The sequence below is a fragment of the Engystomops pustulosus genome, chromosome 6, assembly GCF_040894005.1.
Source record: "Engystomops pustulosus chromosome 6, aEngPut4.maternal, whole genome shotgun sequence".
NCBI lineage: Eukaryota > Metazoa > Chordata > Amphibia > Anura > Leptodactylidae > Engystomops > Engystomops pustulosus.
Window position 1 is genome coordinate 12,322,348 of NC_092416.1, and position 23,154 is coordinate 12,345,501.

General features: G+C 54.0%; 1 protein-coding gene across 1 annotated transcript; it reads right to left on the reverse strand.

Moving 5' to 3' along the window:
- Nucleotides 1–1,589: 1,589 nt before the first annotated feature.
- Nucleotides 1,590–21,455, reverse strand: ETFB (electron transfer flavoprotein subunit beta). The gene is made up of 7 exons (XM_072154984.1): nucleotides 21,297–21,455; nucleotides 17,672–17,830; nucleotides 4,321–4,479; nucleotides 3,731–3,793; nucleotides 3,279–3,437; nucleotides 3,022–3,197; nucleotides 1,590–1,833 (listed from the first exon to the last, which is right to left on the reverse strand). Exons 1-6 carry the CDS (start codon nucleotides 21,348–21,350, stop codon nucleotides 3,027–3,029), a joined length of 765 nt encoding a protein of 254 aa, XP_072011085.1. The 5' UTR covers nucleotides 21,351–21,455; the 3' UTR covers nucleotides 1,590–1,833; nucleotides 3,022–3,026.
- Between the last annotated feature and the right edge of the window lie 1,699 nt (nucleotides 21,456–23,154).

A 23,154-nucleotide genomic window follows, 5' to 3' on the forward strand; every position in this document is an offset into this window, starting at 1 on the left:
CTGTATATAGTGATATATGTACAGCCGGTATAACCTGGGGATCTCCTGTATATAATGATATATGTACAGCCGGTATAACCTGGGGATCTCCTGTATATAATGATATATGTACAGCCGGTATAACCTGGGGATCTCCTGTATATAATGATATATGTACAGCCGGTATAACCTGGGGATCTCCTGTATATAATGATATATGTACAGCCGGTATAACCTGGGGATCTCCTGTATATAATGATATATGTACAGCCGGTATAACCTGGGGATCTCCTGTATATAATGATATATGTACAGCCGGTATAACCTGGGGATCTCCTGTATATAATGATATATGTACAGCCGGTATAACCTGGGGATCTCCTGTATATAATGATATATGTACAGCCGGTATAACCTGGGGATCTCCTGTATATAATGATATATGTACAGCCGGTATAACCTGGGGATACCCTGTATATAATGATATATGTACAGCTGGTATAACCTGGGGATGTCCTGTATATAATGATATATGTACAGCCGGTATAACCTGGGGATCTCCTGTATATAATGATATATGTACAGCCGGTATAACCTGGGGATCTCCTGTATATAATGATATGTGTACAGCCGGTATAACCTGGGGATCTCCTGTATATAATGATATATGTACAGCCGGTATAACCTGGGGATCTCCTGTATATAATGATACATATACAGCTGGTATAACCTGGGGATCTCCTGTATATAGTGATATATGTACAGCCGGTATAACCTGGGGATCTCCTGTATATAATGATATATGTACAGCCGGTATAACCTGGGGATCTCCTGTATATAACCTAAGGATCTCCTGTATATAATGATATATGTACAGCTGGTATAACCTGGGGATCTCTTGTATATAATGATATATGTACAGCCGGTATAACCTGGGGATCTCCTGTATATAATGATATGTGTACAGCCGGTATAACCTGGGGATCTCCTGTATATAATGATATATGTACAGCCGGTATAACCTGGGGATCTCCTGTATATAATGATATATGTACAGCCGGTATAACCTGGGGATCTCCTGTATATAATGATATATGTACAGCCGGTATAACCTGGGGATCTCCTGTATATAATGATATATGTACAGCCGGTATAACCTGGGGATCTCCTGTATATAATGATATATGTACAGCTGGTATAACCTGGGGATCTCCTGTATATAATGATATATGTACAGCCGGTATAACCTGGGCATTGTCTGTAATTCAGTCTTCCTGCATTTAGAACTAGAGGGAGCTCACCGTTTACCCCTTAAATGCGAGCCAAGAGTGCAGCTCAATGTAGAGGGCACAGAACACAGCAGTGTTAGGTCACACTTGTGCAATGTTAGTAGCTGCAGGACTGTGATACATGGATTTATACATAAATGGTCACTCTCGCAGATAGTTTCCTTAAAGGGAAGGTCTGCGGCAGGTAGAGATTGTTAGACTGTTGGGCTGCAGATAATGATAGGGGTCACGGTGCGGGGGTCACACCCGGCTGCACTCGCTGTGTAGCCCCTCTATCTCCCCTGCTGGTGCCATTATACAGTAATGATGAGGATGCGGAGCTCTGGACATAGAAAGGAAAAACTTTATTTATAGAAGACGTGTAATTACAGAAGACAAGGACCACACTGATCTCCGATGGCGTCTCCTCCGGCCCTCTCCTGATTATCAGGAGGTCCTACAATCGTATCCAGCGGCCGGCAGTGATCCGGGAAGGCACCCATGGGTGATGGGGACGGTGCGGCCCGATGGTGGCCAGACCCCCTCCTCTGGTATCTGCAGCAGTAGTCACAACTCCGCCTCCAACCTGCAATACAACAAGCCGATTGTCACCCAGCTTTCCCAGGACCAGATGATGTAACCACCTCATATGACTTCATATAGATAATTGGCAGAACTTTAATCCTTTAAGGGATTTTCTACAGGTGTAAAAACATGTCTGCATTTTCCCCAGAAACAGCGCCACCCCTGACCCTGGGTATTGTGTGGTACTGCAACTCATTTCATCTCTATACAGCTGAGCTGCAATACCAGCACCAGCCATGGGCAGGGGGCAGCGCTGTTTCAGGAAGACCGCAGCCATGTTTTTACACCTCTCCGTGCATATATCTGCTGTGATGGGCAGTAGACGAGGCACTAGCCCCCCAGACACACGTAGGACATCGCTGGAACGTGGGGGAAGACACAAGGGGCAGATTTACTTTACCCGGTCCATTCGCGATCCAGCGGCGCGTTCTCAGCGGTGGATTCGGGTCCAGCCGGGATTTATTAAGGTAGTTCCTCCGCCGTCCACCAGGTGGCGCTGCTGCGCTGAAAAGCATCTGAACGCACTGGAGTTCACCGAGCCGGGCTGAGTGAAGGTAAGTGCAAGCTCCGCGACAGATTTTTTTGTTTTAAATGCGGCGGTTTTTCCGAATCCGTCGGGTTTTCGTTCGGCCACGCCCCCCAATTTCCGTCGTGTGCATGCCGGCGCCGATCCGATCGCGTGCCCCAAAATCCCGGGGCAATTCAGGGGAAATCGTCGCAAATCGGAAATATTCGGGTAACACGTCGGGAAAGCGTGAATTGGGCCCTTAGTAAATGACCCCCAGTGTTCGCTGTCTGTACGAGCGCGTAATCACCACATCATTACAAACATATTTATCAAATTAGGCCCCAAAATATTGATGCGGCCTCCTGGCCCTCCCCTGCAGGAGACACTTCAATTACCCAGACACACTAATTAATTGTGTAATTGGCGCGGCACAGCTGCAGGCGGGCGCCCATCCCGGGGTCTGCGCCCATTACTGAGGGGGCCAGGTCGGAGGTCTCTGCTCCCAGTGTTCAATTTAACCCCTTATTCTACATTGATTGCAGCATTCAAGGGGTTAAAAACCAACGATTACACAGCGTTACAATGTATCAGTGCATTAGTCATATAATAGACTGTCTGTACTGCATGCAACTGCAGCAAACCCTCAGCTGTGAACAGTGTACAGTCTGGTGCCCCCTCTACCTGCACTAGATGCGGCCGCTCTCCCTCAGCTTGGTGACCAGGTCCTCCACGGTCTCCACCTTGACCCCGGCCTGTCTCTGCGGAGGGTCCTCCACGCTGAGTACATGGACGCGGCTCGTGGTGTCCACCCCAAGGTCCGCCGGCTTCACCGTGTCGATCTTCTTCTTCTTGGCTTTCTAGAGGAAACAGAGAGGCCTCAGTAGGACGACTTGTGGCGCCCCCTGTCTGCCGGGGATTGCGCTGCCTCATCGTCTTACCATGATGTTAGGTAACGTGGCGTAACGTGGCTCGTTCAGTCGCAGGTCGGCGGTCACCACGGCCGGGAGCTTCACGCTGATGGTTTCCAATCCTCCATCTATCTCCCGCACCACCGTCAGCTTCTCACCCTCCACCTTCACCTCCGATGCAAAAGTGGCCTGGAGGGAGCACAGAGGGTTAATGGAGACTCCCAGTATAATAAGGACTGTACACAGGCCGGGGGTCCCATACGAGGTCCTTACACTCAGCACAAGGGGGGGGGGCTCTAGGGGTTAAGCCTCCATATACCCTATGGAGCTGCTATATGGGACCAGCCTCACCTTATGGATAATTTACTACAACACGGCACAGAACTGTGCGATCCCTAAAGTCACAGCAGTGACTGTACACAGGGCGGGGGTCCCATACGAGGTCCTTGTACCCACATGTGACCCCTGGCTGCTCGCAGTACCTGAGGCCAGTCCAGCAGGGCGGCGGTCATCTGTCCCGTCTGGTTACAGTCATCATCAATGGCCTAAGAGAAAAGATGGGAGAGAGCGGAGGTCAGGAGGAGACGAGGGTCACCGGACCCCCGGAGCAGGTCCATCCCAGTATACAGTATATACACAGAGCAGTATGTAATATATAGTGCTGCACCGGCGGCCATACAACAGGACATGAAACTAGGATCTACTCCTAAAGAGGCAGCGGCAGTGCTGTACTGCTCACACGCTGCCCCCTGCTGGAGTGTCACTGATGTTACTAATACACCTGAGGCCCCTAGTGCCCAGGGGGGGTATTTATCTTCCATGGTGGAGGCCGGGCGTCTTGTAATCCAGCAGCCAGCCCCTATCAGGCAGGGATTACAGACAGTGCCGGGGGTCTCACCTGTTACCATACAGTGCCGGGGGTCTCACCTGTTACCATACAATGCCGGGGGTCTCACCTGGTACCATACAGTGCCGGGGGTCTCACCTGTTACCATACAGTGCCGGGGGTCTCACCTGTTACCATACAGTGCCGGGGGTCTCACCTGGTACCATACAGTGCCGGGGGTCTCACCTGTTTTCCCAGCAGCACCAGGTTGACGTTCTCCTTCTTGGCGAGGGCGGCCAGGATCTTGGAGACTTGGAAGGGTCCGAGGGTCTCGGCCTCCTTTGCCGACACGTCTACATGGATCCCGCGGTCGGCCCCCATGGCCAGCGCTGTTCTGATGGTTTCCTGGAATGACAGAGGAAGTCAGGACAGTCCCCGTTATTGATTTACTAGGCAGATTTGGTCATTCAGGACACTGGGAAAGCTGGATGACAACTGCCATTTCTGACCTCCACCTTGTTGTTACCCAATCCTGATCATCATCCAATACCGTGGAGCAGCACATAGATAATGCACTTCTAAGCAGAGATGTCATTCAGGACTGTAGAAAAGCTGGGTCACACCGAATATGGATACGATAGCAGTTGTCACAGGGATTCTTACTCAGCTTTCCCAGTCTCCTGATCATCTGAAGTCTGACTGCAGTTCCTATACACAGGTGGGAGGTTACTCAGCTTTCCCAGGCTACTGAACGTCATGTAAATCTATCACTTAACAAAATGCCCCCTTCACTCTCTTCCCTAGTATAAAGCCAAATGTGTCATTCAGTTCCCTGGGAAAGCTGGGTGATGTCACATGTGCCATCAATCACACAGGGACATCTACTTTTGAAATTGGGTAAATCTGTCAGACAGGATCCAGGGAAAGCTGGGTGACTCGTGTGAGCAGTGGCTGCAGCCAGGAACAGAGATCCTGAATACAGTGCACACACGCTTAGGGAAGTCCCTCCCATATGACACATCACTGTCCAGCAACATAACGGGCCAGGATGCGGGCAAATTAGAGTGTAAGCTCCTCTGCTGCACTGCTCTCCATGTACAGGACATCTGCAGCTATGACATACAGTTTGCTGCAGGCTGTAAAGTGAGATGCTGCCTATTAGTACCGTGACCTGCCATCTAGTGGCCGCTGCAGGAACCGCAATTATCCCAAAATAAACATATTCCACTAAAGCCACCAGCTACAACCCCTCTGCTTGCCATCAGTGAATGAAACCCTTACTTCTCAATATCTGCATCCAGAAGAAGAAAAACCGCTGAGGGTTTGTTACTATGTATCAGTTCTCCTCTCCTGATAGCATATGACAATGCATCAGTGCACATCATTGGTTTCACAATCTAGATGCCATTGAAGCAAACCCTCAGCTGTGAAAGGTAAGCAGGATGTGAATGACCCCCACACACAGTGACCGGTCCTATCTGCAGTGCCTGGCTCCGGCCACCGCTCCCTAGTCCATTACATAGAAGGTTGTGTAGAGAGCGCTGCTAGGAGACCTGCATGCTAATTACACCGCAAAGTAGGGGGCGCCGCCTCATGTCAACAGCCGCGCACAGCGCCCAGACATCAGAGCAGAGGAGTCTTACAAGTCACCATGGAGCAATTACACAGAAGAGGCCAGGAGAGTCTTATATAACAACTGCAGTACCCACAGCAGCCACTAGGGGGCGGATTATCTAGTAATAGGAAGAATCTCGCTTTACAGCCTACAGCAAACTCAGGTTTGCCCCTAATAGAGCGAGGTTGAAGAGCAAATAGATAACCTGCAGACACACCTGCTATAACGAAGCAACTGTAATTTCTGCATCAGCCACTAGACGGCACCATAACAAGTCAAAGGAAGAGAAAGCAGCTCGCTTTACAGCCTACAGCAAATTTAAAGTTAAACCCTAAGAGAAAAAAGTTGAAAAGCAAAAGGAGTAGCAGTCGCCCTTCCATAAAGAAGCATCTGCAGGTCTAACATCAGGCACTAGATGGCAGAATAACAGGTCACAGTTTACACAAACTTGCTATAGGAAGCATCTCACTTTACAGCCTACAGTAAACTGAAGTTAACCCCTAATAGAGAGAGATTATAAACCAGAATTGCAGATAGAAAAGGAGTCACTCCTGCCTTAACCAAGCATCTGCAGTTCTCATAACAGGCACTAGATGGCAGACTAATGGGTCAGAGTTCAAGCTGTCTATAGGAAGCATCTTGCTTTACAGCCTACAGTAAAGTCAGGTTAAACCCTAACAGGTTGGAAAGAACAATTGCAGAATGAAGATGGGCAGCAGTCACACCTGGCTTAGTAAAGCCGCTGCAGTTACCCACATGAGCCACTAGAGGGCTCCATAACAGATCAGTCATAGGACGAGAAAGCACCTCACTTTACAGCCTGCAGTAAACAGAAATCTGCACATAAAAGATTGAGGGCGAGGCAAAACTGAAGCTGTATTGTTACTGACTGGGCCAAGAGAAGCAGCTGCCCCTGTAGACCCTGGATTGTCCCACAGCTCTGGAATGTGAATGCAGCTTTGGAGGTGAATAGAGGAAAACAAATACTTTCCAAGAGAAGTCAGTCCAGCTGGAGTTCCCCTTTAAGCAGTTAACCAGCCGCACTGAGTTGCCCTGCCCCCGCTCGCTCCCATTATAACCGCATCCAGGAGATTTATGGCTCTTTTATGCTTTTAATGGTTTTTTATGCTCCCGCAGCGTCTGAACTTTCCTTCTAACAAACCCGAGGAGCGGATGTCACCACCGTCCCCCGACCACAGGAGCGAATCCCAGCGCAGCACAGCCCCCGCTACATGGACCTGCGGACACTAATGCTTTATAATCCTGCAATTAGGATTATTACACAATAACCTCATCCGCCCCCCCACAAAGCACTCGACAAATAATCAGCAGCATTATCACTGCAGCCGCAGCCACAGGCCCAGACATAGAAGAGCGGGGGAGGAAGACACAGCGCCCCCATAAGCCCAAGTCTGGCCGTGATTTCACCAAAACCCCAAAGCACTACCGCGACAAATCTTAACAGGACACCTCAACCACCAGCTGAGCCAATCACTGCAGAGCGCTCTGACCCCTCTGTGACTACACCCCCATACACAGCGAGCTGCCATGTCCTGTGTGTCCTGACACCTTTCTATCATAGCCAGCAGTGATCAGGGGTCAGCATGGGCGCTCTGACCCCTCTGTTCCTACACCCCCCATACACAGCGAGCTGCCATGTCCTGTGTCCTGACACCTTTCTATCATAGCCAGCAGTGATCAGGGGTCAGCATGGGCGCTCTGACCGCTCTGTGACTACACCTCCCATACACAGCGAACTGTCATGTCCTGTGTCCTGACACCTTTCTATCATAGCCAGCAGTGGTCAGGGGTCAGCATGGGCGCTCTGACCGCTCTGTGACTACACCTCCCATACACAGCGAACTGTCATGTCCTGTGTCCTGACACCTTTCTATCATAGCCAGCAGTGGTCAGGGGTCAGCATGGGTGCTCTGACCCCTCTGTGACTACACCTCCCATACACAGCGAGCTGCCATGTCCTGTGTGTCCTGACACCTTTCTATCATAGCCAGCAGTGGTCAGGGGTCAGCATGGGTGCTCTGACCCCTCTGTGACTACACCCCCCATACACAGCGAGCTGCCATGTCCTGTGTGTCCTGACACCTTTCTATCATAGCCAGCAGTGGTCAGGGGTCAGCATGGGTGCTCTGACCCCTCTGTGACTACAACCCCCATACACAGCGAGCTGCCATGTCCTGTGTGTCCTGACACCTTTCTATCATAGCCAGCAGTGGTCAGGGGTCAGCATGGGCGCTCTGACCTCTCTGTGACTACACCCCCCATACACAGCGAGCTGCCATGTCCTGTGTCCTGACACCTTTCTATCATAGCCAGCAGTGGTCAGGGGGCAGCATGGGTGCTCTGACCCTTCTGTGACTACACCCCCCATACATAGCGAGCTGCCATGTCCTGTGTGTCCTGACACCTTTCTATCATAGCCAGCAGTGGTCAGGGGTCAGCATGGACGCTCTGACCCCTCTGTGACTACACCCCCCATACACAGCGAGCTGCCATGTCCTGTGTGTCCTGACACCTTTCTATCATAGCCAGCAGTGGTCAGGGGTCAGCATGGGCGCTCTGACCTCTCTGTGACTACACCCCCCATACACAGCGAGCTGCCATGTCCTGTGTGTCCTGACACCTTTCTATCATAGCCAGCAGTGGTCAGGGATCAGCATGTGTGCTCTGACCTCCCTGTGACTACACCCCCCATACACAGCGAGCTGCCATGTCCTGTGTGTCCTGACACCTTTCTATCATAGCCAGCAGTGGTCAGGGGTCAGCATGGGCGCTCTGACCTCTCTGTGACTACACCCCCCATACACAGCGAGCTGTCATGACCTGTGTGTCCTGACACCTTTCTATCATAGCCAGCAGTGGTCAGGGATCAGCATGTGTGCTGTGACTACACCCCCCATACACAGCGAGCTGTCATGTCCTGTTTGTCCTGACACCTTTCTATCATAGCCAGCAGTGGTCAGGGGTCAGCATGGGCGCTCTGACCCCTCTGTGACTACACTCCTCATACACAGCGAGCTGCCATGTCCTGTGTGTCCTGACACCTTTCTATCATAGCCAGCAGTGGTCAGGGGTCAGCATGGGCGCTCTGACCCCTATGTGACTACACCTCCCATACACAGCGAGCTGCCATGTCCTGTGTCCTGACACCTTTCTATCATAGCCAGCAGTGGTCAGGGGTCAGCATGGGTGCTCTGACCCCTCTGTGACTACACCCCCATACACAGCGAGCTGCAATGTCCTGTGTGTCCTGACACCTTTCTTTCATAGCCAGCAGTGGTCAGGGGTCAGCATGGGCGCTCTGACCCCTCTGTGACTACACCCCCCATACACAGCGAGCTGCCATGTCCTGTGTGTCCTGACACCTTTCTTTCATAGCCAGCAGTGGTCAGGGGTCAGCATGGGCACTCTGACCCCTCTGTGACTACACCCCCCATACACAGCGAGCTGCCATGTCCTGTGTCCTGACACCTTTCTATCATAGCCAACAGTGGTCAGGGGTCAGCATGGGCGCTCTGACCCCTCTGTGACTACACCTCCCATACACAGCGAGCTGCCATGTCCTGTGTGTCCTGACACCTTTCTATCATAGCCAGCAGGGGTCAGCATGGGAGCTCTGACCCCTCTGTGACTACACCCCCCATACACAGCGAGCTGCCATGTCCTGTGTGTCCTGACATCTTTCTATCATAGCCAGCAGTGGTCAGGGGTCAGCATGGGCGCTCTGACCCCTCTGTGACTACACCCCCCATACACAGCGAGCTGCCATGTCCTGTGTGTCCTGACACCTTTCTATCATAGCCAGCAGTGGTCAGGGGTCAGCATGGGCGCTCTGACCTCTCTGTGACTACACCCCCAGACACAGGGAGCTGCCATGTCCTGTGTGTCCTGACACCTTTCTATCATAGCCAGCAGTGGTCAGGGGTCAGCATGGGCGCTCTGACCCCTCTGTGACTACACCCCCCATACACAGCGAGCTGCCATGTCCTGTGTGTCCTGACACCTTTCTATCATAGCCAGCAGTGGTCAGGGGTCAGCATGGGCGCTCTGACCCCTCTGTGACTACACCCCCCATACACAGTGAGCTGCCATGTCCTGTGTGTCCTGACACCTTTCTATCATAGCCAGCAGTGGTCAGGGGTCAGCATGGGCGCTCTGACCCCTCTGTGAGTACACCCCCCATACACAGCGAGCTGCAATGTCCTGTGTGTCCTGACACCTTTCTATCATAGCCAGCAGTGGTCAGGGGTCAGCATGGGAGCTCTGACCTCTCTGTGACTACACCCCCATACACAGCGAGCTGCCATGTCCTGTGTGTCCTGACACCTTTCTATCATAGCCAGCAGTGGTCAGGGGTCAGCATGGGCGCTCTGACCCCTCTGTGACTACACCCCCCATACACAGCGAGCTGCCATGTCCTGTGTGTCCTGACACCTTTCTATCATAGCCAGCAGTGGTCAGGGGTCAGCATGGGCGCTCTGACCCCTCTGTGACTACACCCCCCATACACAGTGAGCTGCCATGTCCTGTGTGTCCTGACACCTTTCTATCATAGCCAGCAGTGGTCAGGGGTCAGCATGGGCGCTCTGACCCCTCTGTGACTACACCCCCCATACACAGCGAGCTGCCATGTCCTGTGTGTCCTGACATCTTTCTATCATAGCCAGCAGTGGTCAGGGGTCAGCATGGGCGCTCTGACCCCTCTGTGACTACACTCCCATACACAGCGAGCTGCCGTGTCCTGTGTGTCCTGACACCTTTCTATCATATCACGCAGTGGTCAGGGGTCAGCATGGGCGCTCTGACCCCTCTGTGACTACACCCCCCATACACAGCGAGCTGCCATGTCCTGTGTGTCCTGACACCTTTCTATCATAGCCAGCAGTGGTCAGGGGTCAGCATGGGGGCACTGACCTCTCTGTGACTACACCCCCCATACACAGCGAGCTGCCATGTCCTGTGTGTCCTGACACCTTTCTATCATAGCCAGCAGGGGTCAGGGGTCAGCATGGGCGCTCTGACCCCTCTGTGACTACACCCCCCATACACAGCGAGCTGCCATGTCCTGTGTGTCCTGACACCTTTCTATCATAGCCAGCAGTGGTCAGGGGTCAGCATGGGCGCTCTGACCCCTCTGTGACTACACCCCCCATACACAGCGAGCTGCCATGTCCTGTGTGTCCTGACACCTTTCTATCATAGCCAGCAGTGGTCAGGGGTCAGCATGGGCGCTCTGACCTCTCTGTGACTACACCCCCCATACACAGTGAGCTGCCATGTCCTGTGTGTCCTGACACCTTTCTATCATAGCCAGCAGTGGTCAGGGGTCAGCATGGGTGCTCTGACCCCTCTGTGACTACACCCCCATACACAGCGAGCTGCCATGTCCTGTGTGTCCTGACACCTTTCTATCATAGCCAGCAGTGGTCAGGGGTCAGCATGGGCGCTCTGACCCTTCTGTGACTACACCCCCCATACCCAGAGAGCTGCCATGTCCTGTGTGTCCTGACACCTTTCTATCATAGCCAGCAGTGGTCAGGGGTCAGCATGGACGCTCTGACCCCTCTGTGACTACACCCCCCATACACAGCGAGCTGCCATGTCCTGTGTCCTGACACCTTTCTATCATAGCCAGCAGTGGTCAGGGGTCAGCATGGGTGCTCTGACCCCTCTGTGACTACACCCCCCATACACAGTGAGCTGCCATGTCCTGTGTGTCCTGACACCTTTCTATCATAGCCAGCAGTGGTCAGGGGTCAGCATGGGCGCTCTGACCCCTCTGTGACTACACCCCCCATACACAGCGAGCTGCCATGTCCTGTGTGTCCTGACACCTTTCTATCATAGCCAGCAGTGGTCAGGGGTCAGCATGGGCGCTCTGACCCCTCTGTGACTACACCCCCCATACACAGCGAGCTGCCATGTCCTGTGTGTCCTGACACCTTTCTATCATAGCCAGCAGTGGTCAGGGGTCAGCATGGGCGCTCTGACCCCTCTGTTCCTACACCCCCCATACACAGCGAGCTGCCATGTCCTGTGTGTCCTGACACCTTTCTATCATAGCCAGCAGTGGTCAGGGGTCAGCATGGGCGCTCTGACCCCTCTGTTCCTACACCCCCCATACACAGCGAGCTGCCATGTCCTGTGTGTCCTGACACCTTTCTATCATAGCCAGCAGTGGTCAGGGGTCAGCATGGGTGCTCTGTTCTCTGTGACTACACCCCCCATACACAGCGAGCTGCCATGTCCTGTGTCCTGACACCTTTCTATCATAGCCAGCAGTGGTCAGGGGTCAGCATGGGCGCTCTGTTCTCTGTGACTACACCCCCCATACAAAGCGAGCTGCCATGTCCTGTGTGTCCTGACACCTTTCTATCATAGCCAGCAGTGGTCAGGGGTCAGCATGGGCGCTCTGACCCCTATGTGACTACTCCCCCCATACACAGCGAGCTGCCATGTCCTGTGTGTCCTGACACCTTTCTATCATAGCCAGCAGTGGTCAGGGGTCAGCATGGGCGCTCTGACCCCTCTGTGACTACACCCCCCATACACAGTGAGCTGCCATGTCCTGTGTGTCCTGACACCTTTCTATCATAGCCTGCAGTGGTCAGGGGTCAGCATGGGTGCTCTGACCCCTCTGTGACTACACCCCCTATACACACCGAGCTGCCATGTCCTGTGTGTCCTGACACCTTTCTATCATAGCCAGCAGTGGTCAGGGGTCAGCATGGGCGCTCTGACCCCTCTGTGACTACACCCCCATACACAGCGAGCTGCCATGTCCTGTGTGTCCTGACACCTTTCTATCATAGCCAGCAGTGGTCAGGGGTCAGCATGGGCGCTCTGACCCCTCTGTGACTACTCCCCCCATACACAGCGAGCTGCCATGTCCTGTGTGTCCTGACACCTTTCTGTCATAGCCAGCAGTGGTCAGGTGTCAGCATGGGTGCTCTGATCCCTCTGTGACTACACCCCCCATACACAGCGAGCTGCCATGTCCTGTGTGTCCTGACACCTTTCTATCATAGCCAGCAGTGGTCAGGGGTCAGCATGGGCGCTCTGACCCCTCTGTGACTACACCCCCCATACACAGTGAGCTGCCATGTCCTGTGTGTCCTGACACCTTTCTATCATATCACGCAGTGGTCAGGGGTCAGCATGGGTGCTCTGACCCCTCTGTGACTACACCCCCCATACACAGCAAGCTGCCATGTCCTGTGTGTCCTGACATCTTTCTATCATAGCCAGCAGTGGTCAGGGGTCAGCATGGGCGCTCTGACCCCTCTGTGACTACACCCCCCATACACAGCGAGCTGCCATGTCCTGTGTGTCCGGACACCTTTCTATCATAGCCAGCAGTGGTCAGGGGTCAGCATGGGTGCTCTGACCCCTCTGTGACTACACCTCCCATACACAGCGAGCTGCCATGTCCTGTGTGTCCTGACACCTTTCTATCATAGCCAGCAGTGGTCAGGGGTCAGCATGGGCGCTCTGACCCCCCCTGTGACTACACCCCCATACACAGCGAGCTGCCATGTCCTGTGTGTCCTGACACCTTTCTATCATAGCCAGCAGTGGTCAGGGGTCAGCATGGGCGCTCTGACCCCTCTGTGACTACACCCCCCATACACAGCGAGCTGCCATGTCCTGTGTCCTGACACCTTTCTATCATAGCCAGCAGTGGTCAGGGGGCAGCATGGGCGCTCTGACCCCTCTGTGACTACACCCCCCATACACAGCGAGCTGCCATGTCCTGTGTGTCCTGACACCTTTCTATCATAGCCAGCAGTGGTCAGGGGTCAGCATGGGCGCTCTGACCCCTCTGTTCCTACACCCCCCATACACAGCGAGCTGCCATGTCCTGTGTGTCCTGACACCTTTCTATCATAGCCAGCAGTGGTCAGGGGTCAGCATGGGCGCTCTGACCCCTCTGTGACTACACCCCCCATACACAGCGAGCTGCCATGTCCTGTGTGTCCTGACACCTTTCTATCATAGCCAGCAGTGGTCAGGGGTCAGCATGGGCGCTCTGACCCCTCTGTTCCTACACCCCCCATACACAGCGAGCTGCCATGTCCTGTGTGTCCTGACACCTTTCTATCATAGCCAGCAGTGGTCAGGGGTCAGCATGGGCGCTCTGACCCCTATGTGACTACACCCCTATACACAGCGAGCTGCCATGTCCTGTGTGTCCTGACACCTTTCTATCATAGCCAGCAGTGGTCAGGGGTCAGCATGGGCGCTCTGTTCTCTGTGACTACACCCCCCACACACAGCGAGCTGCCATGTCCTGTGTGTCCTGACACCTTTCTATCATAGCCAGCAGCGGTCAGGGGTCAGCATGGGCGCTCTGACCCCTCTGTGACTACACCCCCCATACACAGCGAGCTGCCATGTCCTGTGTGTCCTGACACCTTTCTATCATAGCCAGCAGTGGTCAGGGGTCAGCATGGGCGCTCTGACCCCTATGTGACTACTCCCCCCATACACAGCGAGCTGCCATGTCCTGTGTGTCCTGACACCTTTCTATCATAGCCAGCAGTGGTCAGGGGTCAGCATGGGCGCTCTGACCCCTCTGTGACTACACCCCCCATACACAGCGAGCTGCCATGTCCTGTGTGTCCTGACACCTTTCTATCATAGCCAGCAGTGGTCAGGGGTCAGCATGGGCGCTCTGACCCCTCTGTGACTACACCCCCATACACAGCGAGCTGCCATGTCCTGTGTGTCCTGACACCTTTCTATCATAGCCAGCAGTGGTCAGGGGTCAGCATGGGCGCTCTGACCACTCTGTGACTACACCCCCATACACAGTGAGCTGCCATGTCCTGTGTGTCCTGACACCTTTCTATCATAGCCAGCAGTGGTCAGGGGTCAGCATGGGCGCTCTGACCCCTCTGTGACTACACCCCCCATACACAGCGAGCTGCCATGTTCTGTGTGTCCTGACACCTTTCTATCATAGCCAGCAGTGGTCAGGGGTCAGCATGGGCGCTCTGACCCCTCTGTGACTACACCGCCCATACACAGCGAGCTGCCATGTCCTGTGTGTCCTGACACCTTTCTATCATAGCCAGCAGTGGTCAGGGGTCAGCATGGGTGCTCTGACCTCTCTGTGACTACATCCCCATACACAGCGAGCTGCCATGTCCTGTGTGTCCTGACACCTTTCTATCATAGCCAGCAGTGGTCAGGGCTCAGCATGGGTGCTCTGACCTCTCTGTGACTACACCCCCCATACACAGCGAGCTGCCATGTCCTGTGTGTCCTGACACCTTTCTATCATAGCCAGCAGTGGTCAGGGGACAGCATGGGTGCTCTGACCCCTCTGTGACTACACCCCCCATACACAGCGAGCTACCATGTCCTGTGTGTCCTGACACCTTTCTATCATAGCCAGCAGTGGTCAGGGGTCAGCATGGGCGCTCTGACCCCTCTGTGACTACACCCCCATACACAGCGAGCTGCCATGTCCTGTGTGTCCTGACACCTTTCTATCATAGCCAGCAGTGGTCAGGGGTCAGCATGGGTGCTCTGACCTATGTGACTACACCCCCCATACACAGCGAGCTGCCATGTCCTGTGTGTCCTGACACCTTTCTATCATAGCCAGCAGTGGTCAGGGGTCAGCATGGGCGCTCTGACCCCTCTGTGACTACACCCCCCATACACAGCAAGCTGCTATGTCCTGTGTCCTGACACCTTTCTATCATAGCCAGCAGTGGTCAGGGGTCAGCATGGGCGCTCTGACCTCTCTGTGACTACACCCCCCATACACAGCGAGCTGCTATGTCCTGTGTCCTGACACCTTTCTATCATAGCCAGCAGTGGTCAGGGGTCAGCATGGGCGCTCTGACCTCTCTGTGACTACACCGCCCATACACAGCGAGCTGCCATGTCCTGTGTGTCCTGACACCTTTCTATCATAGCCAGCAGTGGTCAGGGGTCAGCATGGGTGCTCTGACCTCTCTGTGACTACACCCCCCCATACACAGCGAGCTGCCATGTCCTGTGTGTCCTGACACCTTTCTATCATAGCCAGCAGTGGTCAGGGGTCAGCATGGGTGCTCTGACCTCTCTGTGACTACACCCCCCATACACAGCAAGCTGCCATGTCCTGTGTGTCCTGACACCTTTCTATCATAGCCAGCAGTGGTCAGGTGTCAGCATGGGCGCTCTGACCCCTCTGTGACTACACCCCCCATACACAGCGAGCTGCCATGTGCTGTGTCCTGACACCTTTCTATCATAGCCAGCAGTGGTCAGGGGTCAGCATGGGCGCTCTGACCTCTCTGTGACTACACCCCCCATACACAGCGAGCTGCCATGTCCTGTGTCCTGACACCTTTCTATCATAGCCAGCAGTAGTCAGGGGTCAGCATGGGCGCTCTGACCCCTCTGTGACTACACCCCCATACACAGCGAGCTGCCATGTCCTGTGTCCTGACACCTTTCTATCATAGCCAGCAGTTGTTAGGGGTCAGCATGGGCGCTCTGACCCCTCTGTGACTACATCCCCCATACACAGCGAGCTGCCATGTCCTGTGTGTCCTGACACCTTTCTATCATAGCCAGCAGTGGTCAGGGGTCAGCATGGGCGTTCTGACCTCTCTGTGACTACACCCCCCATACACAGCGAGCTGCCATGTCCTGTGTGTCCTGACACCTTTCTATCATAGCCAGCAGTGGTCAGGGGTCAGCATGGGCACTCTGACCCCTCTGTGACTACACCCCCCATACACAGCGAGCTGCCATGTCCTGTGTGTCCTGACACCTTTCTATCATAGCCAGCAGTGGTCAGGGGTCAGCATGGGCGCTCTGACCCCTCTGTGACTACACCCCCCATACACAGCGAGCTGCCATGTCCTGTGTGTCCTGACACCTTTCTATCATAGCCAGCAGTGATCAGGGTTCAGCATGGGTGCTCTGACCCCTCTGTGACTACACCCCCCATACACAGGGAGCTGCCATGTCCTGTGTGTCCTGACACCTTTCTATCATAGCCAGCAGTGGTCAGGGGTCAGCATGGGCGGTCTGACCCCTATGTGACTACATCCCCCCATACACAGCGAGCTGCCATGTCCTGTGTGTCCTGACACCTTTCTATCATAGCCAGCAGTGGTCAGGGGTCAGCATGGGCGCTCTGACCTCTCTGTAACTACACCTCCCATACACAGCGAGCTGCCATGTCCTGTGTATCCTGACACCTTTCTATCATAGCCAGCAGTGGTAAGGTGTCAGCATGGGCGCTCTGACCCCTCTGTGACTACATCCCCCATACACAGCGAGCTGCCATGTCCTGTGTGTCCTGACACCTTTCTATCATAGCCAGCAGTGGTCAGGGGTCAGCATGGGCGCTCTGACCCCTCTGTGACTACATCCCCCATACACAGCGAGCTGCCATGTCCTCTGTCCTGACACCTTTCTATCATAGCCAGCAGTGGTCAGGGGTCGGCATGGGCGCTCTGACCCCTCTGTGACTACACCCCCCATACACAGCGAGCTGCCATGTCCTGTGTGTCCTGACACCTTTCTATCATAGCCAGCAGTGGTCAGGGGTCAGCATGGGCGCTCTGACCGCTCTGTGACTACACCTCCCATACACAGCGAGCTGCCATGTCCTGTGTGTCCTGACACCTTTCTATCATAGCCAGCAGTGGTCAGGGGTCAGCATGGGCGCTCTGACCGCTCTGTGACTACACCTCCCATACACAGTGAGCTGCCATGTCCTGTGTGTCCTGACACCTTTCTATCATAGCCAGCAGTGGTCAGGGGTCAGCATGGGCGCTCTGACCCCTCTGTGACTACATCCCCCATACACAGCGAGCTGCCATGTCCTGTGTGTCCTGACACCTTTCTATCATAGCCAGCAGTGGTCAGGGGTTAGCATGGGCGCTCTGACCCCTCTGTGACTACACCCCCTATACACAGCGACCTGCCATGAAGTGCCAACAAATGACCTACCTGACATTGCTGGGGTCCACAGCTGACGGCGATGATCTCGCTGACTATCTTCTTCTCCTTTAACCTGACGGCCTCTTCTACAGCGATCTCACAGAACGGGTTCATAGAGTGTTTGACGCCATCGGTGACTACTCCGGTCTTATCCGGCTTCACTCGGACCTGAGGTATACAGAGAGGTAACGGGTGGTCAGTGTTGTCATAGGCGCACGGCACTTGTGTCTAATCTGTCAATCCTCAGAACACATCTCTCTCCAGACGGCACTACACTGACACATTGTAACAAACTGCAGCTGTGTCACCATTCAGAGTTACTCTGGAGCAACACAGGAACCAGGAGCTGTTCACATTACCATTTGCAGAAAGGCTCATATCCAAACATCAGCTCCACACAATGTGTAGTGGTTGATCTTTGTATTGCAGGTTAGTTCTGTTCACTGGAGCTGTACACAGGTCACATGACTAATTAAAAGGGGTGTTTTTGGCACTTCAATGATGATGGAGCAAGCAGCAAGAGACCACAGACAGTAATCTGCCACCGTGGGAGATTACGGTGTCCTGTCCTGTACTGTGTTACTGTGTCCTCATTCACACCACATGTTCAGAACTGGGGGAGGGCAGCTCCTGCCTCCCACCTGGTTAAACATTCAGTCAATGTAGAGGCTGAAGTGCATGTGAAGGACAGGCCGGTCCTGTGCCTTGTCCCAATGCCAGGAGAGAGGTGGCACCAGCACCCGGCACCTACATCAGATAAGGAACATGTTCACACACGTCTCATCTGTGCAGAACAGCTACTGCCATAACCTGAGCTGCCAGAGCGCCCCCTGGTGGACCCAAGGAGGATAGACCATGCAGAACACATGTAACAATGTATCCGCGCAGGACACAAGACTTCCACTGTATCACCGTATACAGAGGGGGGGCGCCCCGACATCCTCACAAGATGAACCCCTCCGGATAAATATAATGGGGTCACCGGTAATACAGAGGGGGGGCGCCCCGACATCCTTACAAGATGAACCCCTCCGGATAAATATGATGGGGTCACCGGTAATGAAGCTGAACATTGACATCTCAATAACTGGAAAATACAAAAAAAATCAAGCTCTCCAGTCATGGGTCACAAGGTCGGTGTAGTCAGGGGGTCAGACACATGGCGGCCCAAGAAGGCGGCCCGACCCCAAGTCAGAAATTTCATGGTCATGTCTAGGGGGAAACTGAAATAGTGTACAGCAGGACTGATGGAGACAGATTGGACCTATATCTGAGAAATGCTGCAATAACAGATAGAGAAATGTGTTATTCTGTTATCCTGAGCACGTCTAAGAAACTTGTCCGTGTAGGAGGAGTAGCCCTTTAAAAAGGGTCGTTGCAAGATGCAACGTTATGGCCTGTATACGGGGGTCAGCGTCGCACACGGCCTGTATACGGGGGTCAGCGTCGCACACGGCCTGTATACGGGGGTCAGCGTCGCACACGGCCTGTATACGGGGGTCAGCGTCGCACACGGCCTGTATACGGGGGTCAGCGTCGCACACGGCCTGTATACGGGGGTCAGCGTCGCACACGGCCTGTATACGGGGGTCAGCGTCGCACACGGCCTGTATACGGGGGTCAGCGTCGCACACACAGCTGTATACAGGGGGTCAGTGTCACATACAGCTGTATACAGGGGGTCAGTGTCACATACAGCTGTATACGGGGGGTCAGTGTCACATACAGCTGTATACGGGGGGTCAGTGTCACATACAGCTGTATACGGGGGGTCAGTGTCACACACAGCTGTATACGGGGGGTCAGTGTCACACACAGCTGTATACGGGGGTCAGTGTCACACACACAGCTGTATACGTGGGTCAGTGTCACACACAGCTGTATACGTGGGTCAGTGTCACACACAGCTGTATACGTGGGTCAGTGTCACACACACAGCTGTATACGGGGGGTCAGTGTCACACACACAGCTGTATACGGGGGGTCAGTGTCACACACACAGCTGTATACGGGGGGTCAGTGTCACACACACAGCTGTATACGGGGGTCAGCGTCACACACACAGCTGTATACGGGGGGTCAGCGTCACACACAGCTGTATACGGGGGTCAGCGTCACACACAGCTGTATACGGGGGTCAGCGTCACACACAGCTGTATACGGGGGTCAGCGTCACACACAGCTGTATACGGGGGTCAGCGTCACACACAGCTGTATACGGGGGTCAGCGTCACACACAGCTGTATACGGGGGTCAGCGTCACACACAGCTGTATACGGGGGTCAGCGTCACACACAGCTGTATACGGGGGTCAGCGTCACACACAGCTGTATACGGGGGTCAGCGTCACACACAGCTGTATACGGGGGTCAGCGTCACACACAGCTGTATACGGGGGTCAGCGTCACACACAGCTGTATACGGGGGTCAGCGTCACACACAGCTGTATACGGGGGTCAGCGTCACACACAGCTGTATACGGGGGTCAGCGTCACACACAGCTGTATACGGGGGTCAGCGTCACACACAGCTGTATACGGGGGTCAGCGTCACACACAGCTGTATACGGGGGTCAGCGTCACACACAGCTGTATACGGGGGTCAGCGTCACACACAGCTGTATACGGGGGTCAGCGTCACACACAGCTGTATACGGGGGTCAGCGTCACACACAGCTGTATACGGGGGTCAGCGTCACACACAGCTGTATACGGGGGTCAGCGTCACACACAGCTGTATACGGGGGTCAGCGTCACACACAGCTGTATACGGGGGTCAGCGTCACACACAGCTGTATACGGGGGTCAGCGTCACACACAGCTGTATACGGGGGTCAGCGTCACACACAGCTGTATACGGGGGTCAGCGTCACACACAGCTGTATACGGGGGTCAGCGTCACACACAGCTGTATACGGGGGTCAGCGTCACACACAGCTGTATACGGGGGTCAGCGTCACACACAGCTGTATACGGGGGTCAGCGTCACACACAGCTGTATACGGGGGTCAGCGTCACACACAGCTGTATACGGGGGTCAGCGTCACACACAGCTGTATACGGGGGTCAGCGTCACACACAGCTGTATACGGGGGTCAGCGTCACACACAGCTGTATACGGGGGTCAGCGTCACACACAGCCTGTATACGGGGGTCAGCGTCACACACAGCTGTATACGGGGGGTCAGCGTCACACACAGCTGTATACGGGGGGGTCAGCGTCACACACAGCTGTATACAGGGGGTCAGCGTCGCACACAGCTGTATACAGGGGGTCAGCGTCGCACACAGCTGTATACAGGGGGTCAGCGTCGCACACAGCTGTATACAGGGGGTCAGCGTCGCACACAGCTGTATACAGGGGGTCAGCGTCGCACACAGCTGTATACAGGGGGTCAGCGTCGCACACAGCTGTATACAGGGGGTCAGCGTCGCACACAGCTGTATACAGGGGGTCAGCGTCACACACAGCTGTATACGGGGGGTCAGTGTCACATACAGCTGTATACAGGGGGGTCAGCGTCACACACAGCTGTATACAGGGGGTCAGCGTCACACACAGCTGTAGTACCAGGCACGGCCGCTGTAGTATGGCTGGCGCTGTGCCTCTCTCCATAGTGATGGTCTCTCCTCACCTTCACCGCGTAGTCTATGACCCGCTTGACACCGACCAGGGCCCGCAGCGCCATCTTTCCTGCAGAGTCAATGGAAGCGCGTGCGCCGCCAGCCAATCATCAGACCCGTCACATAGCATCCAGCCAATCACCGAGCGAGGTACCGCGGCCAATCAGGGGGCTCAGCACCAGCAGCGCGCCACGTGCTTCCCCAGCTCCAATCAGGGAGCTGCCAGGCTATGACTGGAGCTGGGGGCGGGGCGGGGGTGACAGGTGAAGGACAGGCCGGTCCAGTGCCCTGTAATCTGTACCGATGCCAGGAGGGAGGTGGCGCCGCCCCTCCAGCACCAGAACCGACCAGCCCCTCCCCCGCAGCACCGACTCCTCCGTTAGCAGATAAGGAAGGTGTTCACACACATCTCATCGGCCGCTGCCATATCCTGGTCTGCGCTGCCGGAGCGCCCCCTGGTGGCCACAAGGAGGAAAGACAATGCAGAACACAAGACTTCCCTGATGTTTTACATTGTATCACCCCCTCATCCTCACAAGATGCCCCCCCCCCCCCCCCGGCTACATATCATGGGGTCACCGGTAATACAGAGACTCAATCCGATCGCGTGCGCCAAAAACCCAGAGCAATTTGGAGCAAACCGGTAATTTTTGGGAAACCCGACGAAAATAAGCAATTTGGGCCCTTATTAAATGAGCCCCAATGACTGGAACCGTCACTGCACTCATATGGGGGGAGGGGGGAGGGACCCCCCTGTAGTTCCTATGATCGAACGCTTTTTGGCACAACCCCTTTAATCACTGTACAGTAACATCAGATCCCAGTGGTTTCAGGGTCTCCACCTTCTCCCACTAGATGCAGAAATCCTTTCCTATGGGGGGACACGACTCCTCTAGCCGCGCTTTCCCGGGAAACGCATATGCCATCGGGCCAAGGCCCGCCCCCTGTGCACTAGTGTCAAACTAGAAGGCTCAGGATGAACAGTGGAGGGAATTGTGGGCAATCATGGCCCAATCTTATAAAATAGAACATGCCCCCCCCATCACCGGTAAGTGACCCCGCATCTACAGCTGCCATCTATAGGGTCTTGTGAAGTGCCCTCTAAGCCCCCCCATTCGCTGCTGTGACTGATGACAGGCGCAATCATTTGGCGGCTTGGAGAGGGGAATCTGCTGAGCGACGAGACCGATAAGGAATGAATTCTGTCTCAAGTATCTGAGGACGCGGCGTCTTCACTGACTAGAGAGGAAATCTGCAGCGTCTCCTACTCCAGAAACAAAAGCTGAAAATTGGGGGATTGGGAAGAAGCGCGGAGCGTGCAGCCGCCTCACCGCCATCTCCATACAAATCACCTGCCGCATCTTCATCACCGCAAGACGACACTTCATCTAGAGACACAGAAGAAGCAAATTAACAAAAGAACAGACTAGATGAGGGAGGGGGGAAACCAGGAGAAATCTCTTGTATTGGTGCTCTGTCATGTTCCTACCCCTGTATTAATATAATTATTATTATATTATTATAATTATTGTTATAATTTATTGTAACTATATTAATATAGTTACAATAAATAGACAGCATTAATGAAGAGGATACAGCGTGACAATCTTTTTTTGAATTGAGCCTCCTCGGATTCCGTAGTCGATTTTTTAAAATGGCAAAAAAGTGCCATTTTCGACTTATTTTCTGCTACAGGGTAAAACGCAGTGAAAATCCGTTATTATATTTTGATAGATCGGACATTTTCGGACGCGGCGCTACCTAATGTGTTAATGATTTTTACTGTTTATTACAGTTCTAGGGAAGGGGGGGGATAAGATTTTTTAGGTTTTTTTTTTTATTTTTTTTTTTTAACTATTTTTCATTTTC